Source organism: Haemorhous mexicanus, chromosome 19 (assembly GCF_027477595.1).
Source record: "Haemorhous mexicanus isolate bHaeMex1 chromosome 19, bHaeMex1.pri, whole genome shotgun sequence".
Lineage (NCBI taxonomy): Eukaryota > Metazoa > Chordata > Aves > Passeriformes > Fringillidae > Haemorhous > Haemorhous mexicanus.
Window position 1 is genome coordinate 12,261,075 of NC_082359.1, and position 15,809 is coordinate 12,276,883.

Below are 15,809 nucleotides of genomic sequence, written 5' to 3' on the forward strand. Positions count from 1 at the left end.
ATTAACCAATGTTTTAAGTCCCATTTAATGCATGTACTTCTTGGAAACGTGTCACAGACCGAGAGGCAAATGCAGCCCCTGAACTGATGAACTAATTCCTCAAGAGCAGCTCTGCCTATTAGAAACAAATAGTTGAGACAAAGCATGGTTTTTTGGTGAGAGGCAGAACAAAACTGCTGGTGGGAATAATGTGAAGGCAGAAAAGTCATCCTGGTTTCCTCATGTCTTTGGAGAGGCCTGTTTTCTGTTTTGTGGACAACAGTGCATCAGCCACCCAAACAACATCCCCTGAGGATGCTTCAGAGCCTTCAGGCCTCCCCTGGCATCTGAACTACTCCAAAGTTAAATATCCTTCTCATTAAAGAGAGGTCAGAGGGATCTCAAGTAAAGCCCACCAGTATTGTATGGCTAAAAAAATATCTGACTTTCCCAGCATTCCCAAGGAAGAGCTTTCTTGTTTGTGTGCTATTTCAATCAGCTCCCACAGGCATAGAGCAAACCATCCCCATCTTCCTGGCTATGAATGTGACTTCCCTTTCACTTCACTGAGGGCTTGGGCAGCTCCCAAGCAGAGCCTGCAGAGCTGCACCAAGCATCAGAGCCCCCCCATCACATTTATCCAGCAAGACTTTCCTGCCAGCCAGGAGCACGTCCAAACTGGAGGTAAAATCAAATACAATTTACCCCAAGAGAAGATGAAAGTAAATCCAAACAGGCATACAAGCAAGGGATTTCTCCTTGCAACATCTATTCCATGCACAGAGGGGACAACTGTAAGTAAACTATTTGCTTTGTTAAATGAGACTGGAACAAGAAAGGCTTTCCTGGGGAAGATTATATTAAAGAACCACCAGAAACCGATTCCAGCCCTTCAAACACCAATATTAAATAAAGAGATGTGATAAATGAGAAGCGTCAAGTAAAAATCAAATCAAGGCAGCGTATCCAGAAAAGCCAGACATGACCATCCTTAATTCAGCCTACAGGAGCTTCCAAATTGTTCTGGTGCATCTAACAGCCCAGTAAAAAGAGCCCATCACTGTAACAGTCATGGGGAAAGCTGACATGCTTCTGTTCCCCCAAAGTGCTCACCCCACCTCAGGGAAAACCATCCCGTACCTCCAAGCATTGGGAACCACGACCTGCAGTGAACTCAGCAGCAGTTCAGAGCCTCAAAGGCAGCTCCACACAAGCCCAAAATGCAGACCCCACAGCCAGCTGGTGGCCCAGCCCCAGCCCCTTACCTTGGAGAGGTCCTCGGTGCCCTGCTGGCCCTGGCTGAGGAGAGGCGAGTGCCGCAGCAGCGGCTCCTGCAGCAGCTCCAGGCGGGGCCTCTTGCTCTCAATGAACTCCAAGTCCGATGGCTTGGTCAGGTCAGAGAGATAGGAATGGCCCTCGGCTCTCAGGTGCAGCTCCTGAGATCTGGGGACAAAGGGAAAGCAGCCTTTAGACAAGAAACTACCTCTGCTCTCCCCTGCTCCACAACTGCAAACCACTCGAGGAGGACAGGGCTCGGTGTTCCAGAAGGATCCATGTGGGGAGGCCAGCTGGCCCTGCACCCCAACATCTCAAGGCACAGCCCCAGAGCTCGGCTGCTGGGCATGGAACATGTGCTGGAGCAGGACCCACCAGCCCCCTCCAAGGCCAGGGGGCCACCCTGCTGTCCCCCTCCCCAGCACCGCCGCTGTGCCACCTGGAAAGCCCCACTGTCACCTCCTGTGCCACCAATGCAGTGGGTGGCTGTCCCTACAGCAGGACAAAGCCAGTAAGGCTGCAGGTCTGAGCCCTGACACACAGTTGGGCTGGTCAGAAAAAGGCAAAGCTTGGCAAATCCTCAAATCTACCCCATAAATCCTCCCCTGCCTCCAAGACCAGGCAGAGCCTCCTTCTGCCACATTTGGCTTATTTAGTCAAAAGTACCTGCCTCAGTGTTTATATTTAGTGTCTTCTATAGGAATACCAAAGATTATATGTTGAGGAAAAAAATGCCTACTCCTCCATGGCTAGACAGTAGGGATTTATTTTTCCAGGATGGGGGAGGAAAAGAAAGCAGGCACATGTAGTTGCACGTCTCTGACAGAGCTGGCAGGCTGTAAAGGCACATTATCCAGTGATAGCAGCTGCACCAACGAGTCACATCGAGCTCAAACACCTTTTACCTGTTAAATATGATGCAGTTGGTAATACCTGGAGAGTGGGCTTGGTTTTGGTTTTTTTTTAAACAAATGTTGAACTTTTTCTCTACTTCTGTCTTCCCCAGCAGGATTCTCTTGTGGGAATTGTAAAGGGATCCTACAAAAATACATTAAACCTTTTACTATGCCCTAGGATCAGCTTTGCTGCAGCAGCTCCAAGGGTGTGTTTTTAACATTTCAGGCAGAAGAGTCCCTTAAAAAAATAAAATGAAGCACAGGAGATTCAAAGCTCGTGAAAAAACTTTTTTTTTTCCTTTTCCCCTCAAACAAGATTGTTGCAATTCTCCTGAGATGGTGGTAAAGTGTCTTCCCCAGTCACCAAACACTAACAAACTTAACAGCCTCTGGAGCTGCTTGAAGGGGAGGGAGAAAGAACAAGCATAGGAGACAGGGGGTCTTATGCCTTGCTTGCCCCCCACCCACAAACTGCAACTGCTGACATTAAAAATCTCAGGGAAGATGGCACAAAGGGAAGGATCCAGAGTGCCCTGAAGCCAGCAGCTGAAATGGCTCTGGCTCACATCCAGGGAGAGGATTTTGTAGAAATCCACAGTCTCAGGGCTGCCACCCTGAGCACTGCCCTACGCCCTCCCTGCTGCATCATGGCCACCTTAACCCAGCCCCAGGGAATCCAGATAAAACTGGGAGAGCTATTTTTTAATTAAACATCAACAGCAGGCACAAAGCACATGCATGCCAAGCTCTGCTGCTGCGGGTTTGGCGTTGGGATCAGGCAGCAGCTTTGCTGCTGACATAGAAACAGAATCTGGCTCATCCTCTTCCTCCTCCCCAGCAAAAAGGGGACAGGTGGATGGGGAGGCTCCAGCACTGCCTCTGGTGCTCCAACATCCCAGACAGAATGTACAGCTCACACAGCAAACCCTCCAGAGCTGAAGAGCCCTGAAATCTGAAGCACGGCTCGCTTCACCTGCAAACATTTCCATGCTGAAGGATCCTCAGCTTTTCTCAGCAAGCCCAGAAATCTCTCCTGGCACCTCTCAGGTTTCCTGCTGCCTGGTCCCAGCCCTTCATGCAATCCCTGCCTGCCCACAGCTGCATGCCAGCACTTCAGGCTCTGCTGTAAAACCCACGAACAATAAGCAACTGTTGAGCTGGGCAGGTGCTAAAATATTCCAACACCCAAGGCCCTGCTCTACTGAGGCAATTAAAAATCAGATGTATTTATTTTCCCTTCTTCCCCCTTTTAAAGGCCACATTACCAAGAAGCTGCTAATGGACAAAGGATGGCTCCAAGACCTCTGCAGTTGTCAGGAACTCAACACAACTGCTGCACTCGGAAAAAACCCAAGGATTCTGAAGATAAGAGCACCACTGAGCTTTACAAAGGCAGTTACTCACTGCAAGGCAGGGGCCACGCCAGGGAAAGCAGCTGCAATGTTATAAGGTGCTATTTTATTTCCATTTCCACATCCACTGGAACAGCTATTAACTTTATCCACTGGAATTTCCAGCCGCTCCCGAGATTACTTTGCCCAACACAACCCGCTCAGCCTGTCCTGGCTGCAAACACAAATGCTTTTGCTTGAAGCCTTCACACCTTTCACTCCTCACATCCACACCTGCAGCAAGCTCTTTACAACAGACTTTTATACAGCAACCACCCTGCTGTCAGCCCAAAAAACGACTCTTGCCTGAAAAACCCTCCTGTCACACCGAGTTTGGGGTTTGCTGCGTTTTCCAAATAGTTCCCACCCATCTGGTTTATTCCAGAGATTCCTACTTTGCTGAAGGGAAAGAGTGTTTTTAATTGCATGCGAGTTGTGCATAATTAAACGAAGCAAAGCAAATGCCAGCATTAATTATGAAGTGGGACAGGTTAGTCTTCACCTGAGTCCTTCACCACAAACACTGAATACTTCAGAGAAGCAGAGCAGCCTGAGATGTGCTGACACACAAGGCTGGGTGCCCAGGGTTTGCCCAACTTCCAACCACCCCCACACATCTCTGCTCAGGGTAGGTGCAGGTCCAGAAGACCAAGATAACCCAAGAGGAGACCTTTGGTTTATTACTAACCCTCCCAGCTGCAGAGCTGTGTTACTCATTCACCGGGGCAGATCCCTCAGAAGACTCACAGAGGGTGGAAGGAGGGCAGGAGCAGATAAAATCCTACAGCAGTGTGGGGTATCTGTAAGTGTAGAGGATGGGCTGAAAACACGGGTTGTCTGGTAGGTGGGGATCAAAGAATCAAAGAATCCTTAAGGTTGGAAAAGACCCTAAAATCATTGAGTCCAGTCATTAAGCTGAGAGCTGGGGAGAGAGGATCAAAGGAGATATCGTGAGCTGCCCTTGGCTGGGACTTGTAAGAGCAGTCGTGATGAGATCTGACCATGAGGGATCTTACTTGAACTTTCCTGAAGCCAAATCACTGGGAAATGGGGAAGCACAAACTTTTCAGGAGGCCAAGACTCTCCCTCCCCAACAACCCACAGGTTGGCTCCTAAGGTCTGGCTCCTCAGAGCAGTACAACCCTCCCAGGCTCTTCAGACCCTCCCATTTCTCCCTCAGCAGAGCAGCAGCAGGTGGCTGCAGAGGGTGATGGCTATTCTGCAACACCCAGCAAATGCAGCTTGACCTCCTGGAGCCTCCTGCACCGAGGGCTCAAAACATCAGCAGTGATTCCGAGCCAGCTCCCACCAACTTCCCAGCAGGAGCACACTAAGAGTTGCTCCCATCTGCAAATACTGTTCCCTACACCATGGGGCCAAACAACAGAACCAGGCAGGCAAAAATGATTCCCAGTGTCTCCTGGAACCAGAACCAAGACAAACGATGGCCTTGCTGAGGCTGTTTATCTCCTCCAGCTGAGATGGTTTGGTGGGAAATTGCCTACACAAAAAAACAGTTCAAAAAGAGAAACCAGCCCCCACAGGTACAGACAGACAAATGCTTTTGAGAAACAGTAATATAGAAAACCACTGGTGTTGAAGTGAATTATTTATAGCCAATGCTAAGATTTGTCAGAGGTTTCAACAACCCCCTTACAGCTAATGAGAGCCCGAGTGTGAGACTGGGCAAATTGGGACCTGTTGAAGAGAGAAACTGGAGGCTTTGTAGGACCAAACCTGCCACCAGGCACCTACAGAAACATATCCAGGACCAGCTGATATATTCCCTTTGTCATGTAGGTGGGGAGGCAGATAAACCATCATGACTTGACGGGAAGAGCTGCGTGTCTGGGCGGGAAGATGGGGCTGCTCCCACGCCCTCAGCAAAGTCTGCCAGCAGCAGGGCTGAGCCTTCCCAAGCCAAAGGAGTGGGACAGCCTGGAGCAGGATGCTCAGCTCACCATGTGGCACAGCTGAAGGACTCCCAGGTCCTCAGGAGCTCTGACCAAGCACCCACATGGACTAGGATGCCCGGGCTGTGCATTCCCACACAAGGGTAGGTGGCTCAGCTGCCCTGCACAACCCCTCAGCCACCTTCTTCCAAGCCACCTGCAATTTAGATAAGAGCAGATGCTTTATTTAAAACTTGCATATTGAAGATCCCCATACACAGAGCCTGAATTATTCATGGACAGGACCAGCAGAAGCTTGAACACAACAGCACTGCCTCATTCAAGAGGAAGAGAAGGAATATTTGTCTCTCTCCACAAGCTCCCCCACATGCTTTCTCCAGGCATCCAAAACTGCAGCCTGCCAGTAAAGCCCTCTGGGCACTCCTGGGTGGCTGGAACATCCTGAACCAATGGCTTCAGAGACATCTCATACCCTTGGCCATCCCCCATGCCCACCCATGGACATGGCACACCAGAGCTTGTAAGGTAAGGCTTGTCCCCAAGTGCCTCCACACCAGCATCTGCCCTCTCCAGATGTTGTTTTCCTGTGTTCAATTATGGGGAAGAAAAAAACTGCAGCTCCTGGTACATCATTTCCAGCGTGAGAGACACAGATAAACGGCTGTGGGGATTTCAGCCGCAGCGCTGCTCACTCCTGAGAAAAGGATCACCTTTAAAAACGGAAACTTAATTAAAAACCATAAATAAAACCAAATTGGTCGTGCTGTTACCTTGGGAGCAGCTGGTGCCATTTGGCCCAGCACAGATGAGGACTGAGAGCCGTGTGTGACTTCCAGCTCCACGCATGCTGCCCCAGCTTCCCAGCCCTCTCTGGGCTCCTGGGCCAGCAGGATTAATCCCAACAAGAGGCACAGTGATGCAGCCTGCTCTCCATGTGCCACACTGCACATGGCTACCTCAGATGGCTGCAGAAACACAGCAGCTGTTTAATGTATCCTAAATGTCACCCCGCAGATCGACACTGGGCAAGCTCTTCAGACTCCTTGTGCCTGCTAAGCAGAACAGCTCTGAAAGAGGACCATGGTCTCCTGAACTGGGAAAATAATCTATGAAAATAGTGACTCATTCTGGATAAAGGTGGAATATACTGTGTTAACACACAGACCATTTATTCCATTTATTTACAGCAACATTTTCTGCCAGAGAAGCAGAGAGAAGTATCCACCCCAGCATTCCTGCATTAATGTGGAACCTGCTCTAAAATCCTAACACATATGAAAAGTTAGAAAAATCCAGTTCCTTCATTTTTCAGATCCCTCACCCTCCGGCACCTGCCATTTAACACTCAACCCAGTTTTTCTCACTTCTTCTGAGGACCAAAATATATATAGAAGAAGGAAAAAAAGCCCTAATCCTTGTCACCTTGCCAGGACATTCCACTGCAAGTATTCATGGTACGACTTGTACCAACAGCAGATCCTGAAATACTTCTCTTCACTCCTGCAGACCAGTTGGCACAACTGAACAAGCTAAGGGGAAGTCTGCAGATCCTTCCAAGAAAAAGCCTGCTACCAAAAAAACCATCACGGAAAGCAGCACATCCCTGCAAAGACAGGCACAGCCAATTTTCCCTGCAGCAAGAGATTCAGAGTGGTTCAGGTTTTCCTTCCTTCTTCCAGCCAGAATTGCTGCACAGGGAGTTAAATTCTTTTCCCAGCTACCAAGGGGTGATGACAACTTTTGATTCTGACATGGAGAAGGGCAGTCTGGAACTTCCCAACGAGGTTTTTGCTCAGGAAGCCCCAAAATGCGGGACCATCTCAGCATTCCATTCCTTCCAGCAAGTTACCACTCCACACCTTTCTGCCAACAACACTTGATTCATCCTGAACACATTGTGCCCATTGTGCTTCACCTCTTGTTTCCTTTCCACTGCATCACAACTAACCACCATCCTGGTGGCCACAGCAAAACTGCAGCCAGGAGAGACTGAAAACGTGCACAGCTGTAGGAAGACCATCCAAGCAAGGCCAAATGATTTCTGTGGGATTTTGAGCATCCCCAGGGTCAAGCCTCCAACACCAAGTTTAAAAACAACCTGCAGAGGGTTTAGAGATCTGTCCAAAGGGAAGATAAAGCCAAAATAGGGGATAACACTCCAAAACCAGCACATGGAGTAAAGGGAATCCCTGCAGTTTCCAGGACAGGAAGGCAAACAGCAGCACTCACCAGGCAGGTGGGCTCAGAGGAACTGGGGCCGAGTGGCAGGAGGGCTGCACCCCCCTGCAGCTGCAGACAGTGCCCTGGATGAGTGCAAGGCACAGTGGTGATGGCAGGGCAGGGATGTCCACCTGGGAACGCTCCCAGGGCTCAGTCTCCAGAGCTGTCAGCCTGCCACATCCCACTTGCACCAGACTTGCAAGCTGATATCCTGAAGGAGCAGAGCAATCCTGGAACCACAACCAAGAGCAGACAGGCTGCTTCCTCTGAGCTCCCGAGGCTGCGGGGGATTGGAAGGGCTCCCCTCTGCTGACACTTGCTCCAAGGGGAGGATTGTCACGTGCCCTCCATCCCTGAGTGCCAGCTGGGCTGTCAGGCAGGGAACCACAGCAAGGTCTTCCTTTCAGGCCCAGCACACCCCTGTGCTTCCCTCCACTCACTCCTGTGCCGTGCTGTGGATGTTGTTTGCCTTGGTCTCCCTCCTCCCAGCCCCTCATGCTGAGAGCCAGCTGCCTCTGCTCGAAACCATCAATCCCAGCCCAGGAACAAAGCCAAGGCTCTGAGCCTGCCAAGGGGACTCAGCTGCAGCCACGGCTGCCATCACCACCCTCCCTCATCCAGGCTCTGCTCTGCACCAGGAAGAGCCACAGCTATTTTTTGGGGAGGGCACCAATGACCAGCCCAACCTGCTCCAGGCTCTTGGCCCTGGAACCTTCAGGTGAGCGACCACCACCCAAACACAGCAGGAACTGTGTTACAGCAGCTCCTCAGACCCCACCAGCAAAGCCCCCAGAAAATGGACTTTTAAGTGAAGAGCTTAAAGATGCAGAGAAACACCAGTTGGCTTTGAAAAACAGACTAACACCTCCCCAGCCCTGATGGTACCCAATCTGAATCACCTCAATAACTGATTATATTGAAAATTTCTTTGCAATTTCTTCAAACACCACCCCCCCCTTTTTGCATCCCCAGATGCCCCCCAAAATTTTCAATGTGCCTATGTCCCAGCATTCTGGCACAAGATGTCAACTGAACTGAAGCAGTATTTGTAGCTTTACTATGTAGTATAATTTTTGCAAAGGTACTATTTTTTGAATGTTAAGGGGAAAAGGGATTAAATGTAAGTTATTAAAAGAGTTTCCTTTTACAGCATGCCCAAACATCACCATTCAGGTTGAAAATGAGGTACCATGGTAAGCATGTGGATGTGTAACATCCCCTGACAACTCTGATTAACATTTACCCACATTCATGTGATTGTCAACATAAAAATTAAGTCTGGGGACTTTGAAACATTTGTAAGCCAAAGGCAGATGCCTGGGTGACCACACCAGACCAAGCATGTGGTACAGCAGACACCAAGGTTTGCAGTTGGGTTTTTTTTAGTGATACAGAAAAACCAAGATACATTTTTTTTAAACAGCATATTACTGGAGAGCAGAACTGCTTCTCCATTTTGCAAACCATCAGTAGTGTGAAAAACAAAAACAGGCAGGAGCATGTTGCTGGGTCCTCTTCACCCATCTCCCCCAAATTTAGCTAAATCTGACCCAATTCCAACTTAACCGTGTTACTCTGTGCTAAGAAATCAAAGCACTGAGAAATCAAAGCGAGCCAAGGCAGTGCAACATGCTACAATAAATTATGGGTTATCAAAAGGGGCACGACCCTCTGTACGTGCAGGTGCCACAGGCATAACCCAGAAGGGCACATCCAGATGCAAAGTGAACTTTGGAAGGTACTTTTTGCCTCCAAATTCTCACAGGTTTGTTTCTGCTGAGCACCAAGCTGAACCCAACCTAGTAGAAAAAGAGGATGCTGTCTGTATTTATTATGCATCCAGCAGCCTGAGTTCTTACTCCTCTCCCCTAGCAGTGATGATTTTAGAGAAACAGATTCATCTCTGACTCTGCACTGGTTTTGTTCTTAGCCTAAGGAATAAGCATTAAAAGAATTGGTTTGAGTATATCTACTGTAGCAAGGCTCTTATTTCACTTCCAGGCCAGTTTCTTTCCCCAAACCATAAACATCAAATGCAGAAGAGAAACTGTGAGCAGAGTTTTACATTGAAACAGAGAATGAGAATGAGGTCCTTCCATCAAATCAGCTCCTGTGGCTGAAGCATGTACAGCATTCCCAGCCACAGCACTTGCCTGACTTGCACCTGAAGAGTCTGCCAGCCTCCCATGAGGCTGCGACAGGAAACAGGGACACAGGGAGAGACACGAAGGGAGCAGGGAGGAAAAAAGCAGCTCAGAGAAAGTTGTGAGGGGAATGCAGAAAGAGAAACAAAAACAATGAAAGCGGGGAGGAAGAGCAGCAGCAGAGGAAGCGGAGATGGGGGAGGAAATGAGCTCTTCTCACTCCTCCCTGCAGCCTCGGGAGCCACAGACCAAACCCAACCACACGGCTTCACTTCCTATGCTGAAGAAGCCAACACAACCAGTCACAGACACGTGAAGCTCCACAGAAGTGAGGGGGTGGTTTTTTCTGTTGTTTGTTGTTTTCAAGACTTCTTCACAACGCATGACAGTCATAGGTGAGGAATCAGGAGGCAAAGGCACCACTTGATTAGCAGAAGGAATCCAAACTGGTGGTCAGGACCCAAAATCAGCATCCCCCTGCCCGGGTGGGTCCCTCCCAACCCTCCTGCCCCAAGCCCTGCAGGGTGCAGGCAGGGAGGCAGTACCTTTCATTGCCTGGCTGGAACTCGGAGAGCAGGGACGGCCTCCGGCGCTGCGGCTGCATGATGGAGCCTGGCGGGAGGTGGGAAGCGAAATCCCTGGAATGATGCTGGTACTCCAACAGTGCTACGTCCTGCAGGAACAAACACAGCACAGATCATCAGCCTGCTGGCAACTCTCAAGCTAACAGAACAACTCAAAAAACCCACGCAGATATTCCTCCTCTAAAGCACTAGGTCACAGAGTGCAGTGCTTTGCCCTCCCCAGAAGGATCCCAGTAACTCCCAGTTCCACAACTGGAATGGCAGCTCAGCCCCTTGTTCAATCCAGCCCTTTCCTGGGGCTGCAGGCAGGGCTGGCTCCTGGGAAAGGACCCCAGAAAGCCCAATCCAGCCACTGAGCACTCACACACAGATTTTTGGCACCCAAGCAATCCTGATGGCAACTGTGAATCCAAGAGTAAAAACAGGTAAGGACAAAATTAAGTCACAGGATACTTTCAGCTTCAATAGTCCACACAGCTGCATGGAGAAAGAAAAAAAAAAGGGGGGGAAAAAGGACAGAAGAAAAATCACAAATGTTATCTTGAAAATGTCCCTTTAAACACAGCTCCCCTGGGCTGAGCTCAAGGGGTTTGAAAGGACAGTTTGCTACTTATTATGTGTACGTCCCTTTTGTTCCTTGACCCTTGGAGAGTACAGTACAGTATGTTCCTGATTTTAATTAAATAAGAAGCCCTCCTGCTCTGTGCCACAGACTGATTCCAGCAGCAGTATTTTAGGCAGCTACATTCAACTGCTATTTTTTATTTGCAGATAGATACTTGACCAGCAGACTAATCATCTAATTAACTAAGACCTTCAGCAATGGCATAGAAAACCCTGTCACAGAATAACCCTGGTAACACTGACACACATTTACCTTAGAAGAACCAATTCCACCTGGGAGTCTATTTTTGAGCAGTTCTCAACTGGAACAAGAAAGCTTTAACTTCCTCAAAAAGAAAAAAGGAATTTCAGGGTCTACAGAAAAAAAATATATTAATAAATAAGACACCACATGCATGCAGCTGATGTGGGAAGGGGGGGTCTCAACCCCAACAACTGCAACAGGAATTATTTGATCTGATGTAGTGAAGATCAATATGGAAGTTGGGGAAGTGCCCCAGAAAGGTGAATGGCAGGCAAAGAATGGGTTTGGGAGCTTAAACAGCAACAACCTGAGCCTGGAGATGCCCTCTCCCAAGCTGGAAGGGAAAAGAGCAGCCTCACAGTGGACGTCATGCTGTCCCCCAGCAATCCCTGGAGTTGGAGTATCAAGGCCCAACATGTTTGACCATCAGAGAGTAAAATGAGAGTTCTTCTGGAAAGCCAGGAAGAAAATCAGAGATTATAAACATTCAGCCTGGGAGAGCCAAGAAAAGCAGATCTCCTGCCTCACATCCAGCCTCTCTTGCACAAAAGCTGAAAAGGCCAAATATCAAAGGGAGGGGGAAGGGGAATTGTGGTGTCCTATGGCCACCACTTCTTGTGCCTAGAAAGCTGTGCTGGCTTGTGGAATCAAGTTTGTTTCTCCCCACTGTCAGGCAATAGAGGGGTGCTGCTCCTTCACTGTTCTGTCCAATGCTGGGAAACACCAGGAACAAGAGAGTTCTGCCAGCCCCTGCTCCAGCCTGGCCATCCCAGACCTCAGCCTCAGGCCAAGGGTGTCTGCAGACAGGTTCTTGTGACATTGAGAAGGGCATGGCTTGGACAGTGCCCACTCATTCTCCCAGGGCTGTCCTGCTGTAAATCCAAGTCTGTAGGGAAGATGCAGCCCCAAAAGCTGCTTTTCCTCCAGCTCTGGAGTCCATCCATGCAGGATGCCAGGGACTGAACATGCCATCACTCCAACCACAGATGGGACAAACACAGACATCTGAAGTGAGGGAGCCCATCAGCTCCTCCAGCCCAGCCAAGCAAAATCCCTGCCTACAAACAAGCTTCCCCACGTTCACACTTGTCCTGGTTTTAAATGAAAAATAAATATTTAAATAGAAGAGTGATGCAGCTCCTGACATCCACCTACAAAACAAACACATCGTGTCTGGGAAGACACACCAATAGGCCCAAAACCAGGACCATCACTTTCTGTGGGTGTATAAACAAGAATTACCCGTCTGGGAGGCTCAAAGGCTGTGCCCTTGAGAAAAAAAAAAAAAAAAAAGCTCCTGCATGCCCCAAGAACCATCTGTTTTTCCTTTTCCCCTGCCCACACTCAGCTGAGCTTTTGCCTCCTCTAACCCCGTCAGAAAATGGCTGGTGGAGCTCAGAACCTGCTGGCATGGCCTGAAGTGACTCTGACCCGCTCTGCCTTCCTTCCCTCCCTGTTGGGTTTTACAAGGAGAAAACAAAACCCAAAACTTAGCGAGGAGGATTAAAATTGACAAATTTCTGTGCCCTGTGATGAACTGTTAAGAGGCACTGTGGAAGCTCTGGAAGATGTAGGTGGATTAATTGCTCAAAAGTTACTCCAGTAAACTGCACTGTGAGCTATGACAGTGCTTTTCAGGTGCAAACACCAGAAAGGTTTATGAGTTGCCTTCAAACTGCCTGGTGGACTTGGCAGTGCTGGGCTGATGGTTGGATTTGATGATTCTATGGGTATTTTCCAATCTAAATGATTCTATCACTCAGAAGAGGCTTCAATTCTCTCTAACAGAGCTTTAAAGACACCTGCTGGGAGGCACCTTGCTACCAGCACCACTGCACCTTCCTCACAGACACAGGAGCAGCACCCAGCAGGTGCCACCTGAATTCCCCACCACTGAATCACACAAATGTGGTGCAGCCCTCACCCTGACCTCAAATTTCTAGCACCTGCTCGTGGGCAACTCCAAGACACCTGAAATAAAACACCTAAAGAACTCTGCACCCCCAAACTACATATTGTTTCTTTTCCTCTTCATTATTTTGCTGGGTTTTGCTCAATTCTATATTTTTGCTCCTCCTCTCCCTCTGCAAACCTTCCTCCCACCCCACCAATCTGCTGATTTGCCAGAGCACCCTCTCCAGACCTTTCAAATCTCCAAATGCCTCCAGTAAGGACTTTCTTCCTTTTAAATCAACTTTCCTGTTGTTCCTTGTGGTTCTGGTGCTGCCACATGGATGTACTTTGGGAAGCTGTGCAGATTTCACAAACTCAGTAAATGTCATGACAGAAATCAAGGAAGCAGAAAGACCATGGATAGTCAGGAGTTCTGGCAAATCAGATTTGGGGAGGAGGCCAGCACTGCCAAGGCCAGACAGACACCAAGGGTGCCACAGCACCACCACAAGCCACCCCAGTAGAGCAGGGCAGTGCCAGGCAAATCTTTAGATAAATGAAAAACTACAGACCCAGAAGTGGCCTCATTAACACACTTCTTCATGCAGCAGACTGAAGAGGCACTTAGGCCCAGCCTAAGGGACCAAAAGCATCCTTTGCTGCCCACCAGGGAATTTGGACACGTCCCTAGTGCTCCTGTGTGGGGTGCTGGGAGGGAGAGCCAGGGAAAGCACCCTGAGTCTCAAGGCTTCTGTGTTATCCCTTGATTTGGGAGTGCTAACAACACTATTTCCATCCCCTTCCTGGTAAATCCTTCTACCCCAAATAACCTGAGTCTACCAGGCTCATTTAGATTTGCTAATCAAACCTTTTAAAGCCAGGCTCCTGAACACAGTATTACAGAAAAGTTCTATGGCAACACACAGAGAAAGCCCGACAGAATGAAAGGAAGAAGTCACCCACCCCCACCTTTTAAAATTACTTTAAAGTTTCCAGCCTGCTGCCTTACCTCCCATAAAGTCTCTAGCAAACTCTTCAGTGCTGTCCCCGACCTCAGGGTCACCCCCACACTAAGCCAACAACTCCAGCCAGCCCTTCTGCCTCTCTCGCTTTCTGTTTTGGACACGTGCACTTGCTGGTGTGCTTCATTTCTCCTCCCCTGCCTGCAGCTGCTGGGTCCTGGCTGCCTGATCTCCAACCAGGAGGAAGAAGGGGAGGTCTGAGAGCGATGCTGGAAGCACCCCCAGGTGCTGACCCAGGCACTAGAAATGCCACGCCGCAGCCAGCAGCACCTCTGACCCTGCACTCCCAGCTCCAGCCCCGAGCACATCCACACAGACAGGGCGTGCACCGACGGCTCCATCCCGATGGCCTTCCCATGGCTCCAAGAATCAGCCTCTGAGGAGAAGACCTCAGAGACAGGAGGCCTGCAGAAAGGAAGCCTGGAGCTGGTCTTGCAACAGAAAGGCGAACCGCTCCTCCTCTCTTCCTCCCACCAGTAGAAAAACAAGTACAAACACCCAGCACTTCTGGCTTCCTTGGGAAACAGCTCTGGAGCAAACCCATGGAGACTGAGAGTGCAGCCAGATGAGAACCTGCAGCCCAAAGCCTGGGATCCGTCCTCGCTGCTTACCACGTCCTCAACCCGAGAAAGCAACCGGGAGCTCCCCGCCGAGTTTCGGTGTAAGACAGCTTTGTTTCAAAACCACCGGGGCTTGTTTTGCTGTGCCACCGAGGAGGAGCAGCCTGGGGTCAGCCACCACATCCGCCAGCTGGGCCGGCTCCCGGCGGAGCGCGGCACCGGCACCGCAGCCGCCCCGAATCGCGGCACCGGGCGCGGGCAGCGCCGCACCTGCCGAGCTCACCCTGTGACAAAACACTGCCCCACACTGTCCTCGTCACCTTCCACAGCCAGACAAACAGGCCCGGGCACTGCACACGCTCCTCGAGGAGCAAATGCCAGCTCCTCGCCACCTCCACCATGGATTAGGGCTGCTCCTTACAAGCTCACCCAGAGCCGTATTGCAAATAGTTTTTATTTTCTAACGATGTGCTGTTTCTGCTGAAACATTCAATGAGGCAAATTAATAATGGTGTGGCACAAACAGTGAGAAAAAACAACGCCAAAACATCCCTATTTATTTCACTTCTCATGAAGTGGCCCTTATCTAATCTCACAAAGGATGCTGGTCTGTCCCTGCTGCTCGTGAGCGGCTCGCGTGCCTTTCTGGGAACGGTTAACCACAGGGGAAGTGATGGGTGATGGTGGCACAGGGCTGGTGCCTCCCAGACCGTGGCACTGGTGGCACGTAGAGCCACAGCTGGACACTTCACAGCTGCTGCTCTGGCACGCCCACAAGGCCCAGAGCAACATGGTGCCCAAGGCATGACCACACAGCTTTGGACTGCAAAGCCACCCCAGCCCCGGGGGAAGCATGGGGCTTGTGGAGCTTCCTGCACCCCCAGAACCACACAGCCAGCATGGAGCAGCACATCCCAGCTTGGAACATGCCAGGGCCTCAGATCATCCAGCAGTTAATCTGTGGGGTGCACAATGCAGCACAGCCACCACTCTGATGGCTTTGTCAGAGACAAGGGATGTCACCCACCCCTGCTCTGCACACCATCAACTTTGGAAAAAGAAGT

General features: G+C 49.9%; 1 protein-coding gene across 20 annotated transcripts in view; it reads right to left on the minus strand.

The window, feature by feature from the left end:
• NCOR2 (nuclear receptor corepressor 2) overlaps nucleotides 1–15,809 on the minus strand; it is a 226,570-nt gene that overhangs the window by 132,865 nt on the left and 77,896 nt on the right. For all 20 annotated transcript variants that reach the window (XM_059863546.1, XM_059863545.1, XM_059863534.1 and 17 more), the window contains 2 exons: nucleotides 10,364–10,491; nucleotides 1,245–1,422 (listed from right to left, as the gene is read on the minus strand). In XM_059863546.1, coding sequence (XP_059719529.1) covers nucleotides 1,245–1,422; nucleotides 10,364–10,491 — 306 coding nt within the window. The remainder of the gene's footprint in view (nucleotides 1–1,244; nucleotides 1,423–10,363; nucleotides 10,492–15,809) is intronic.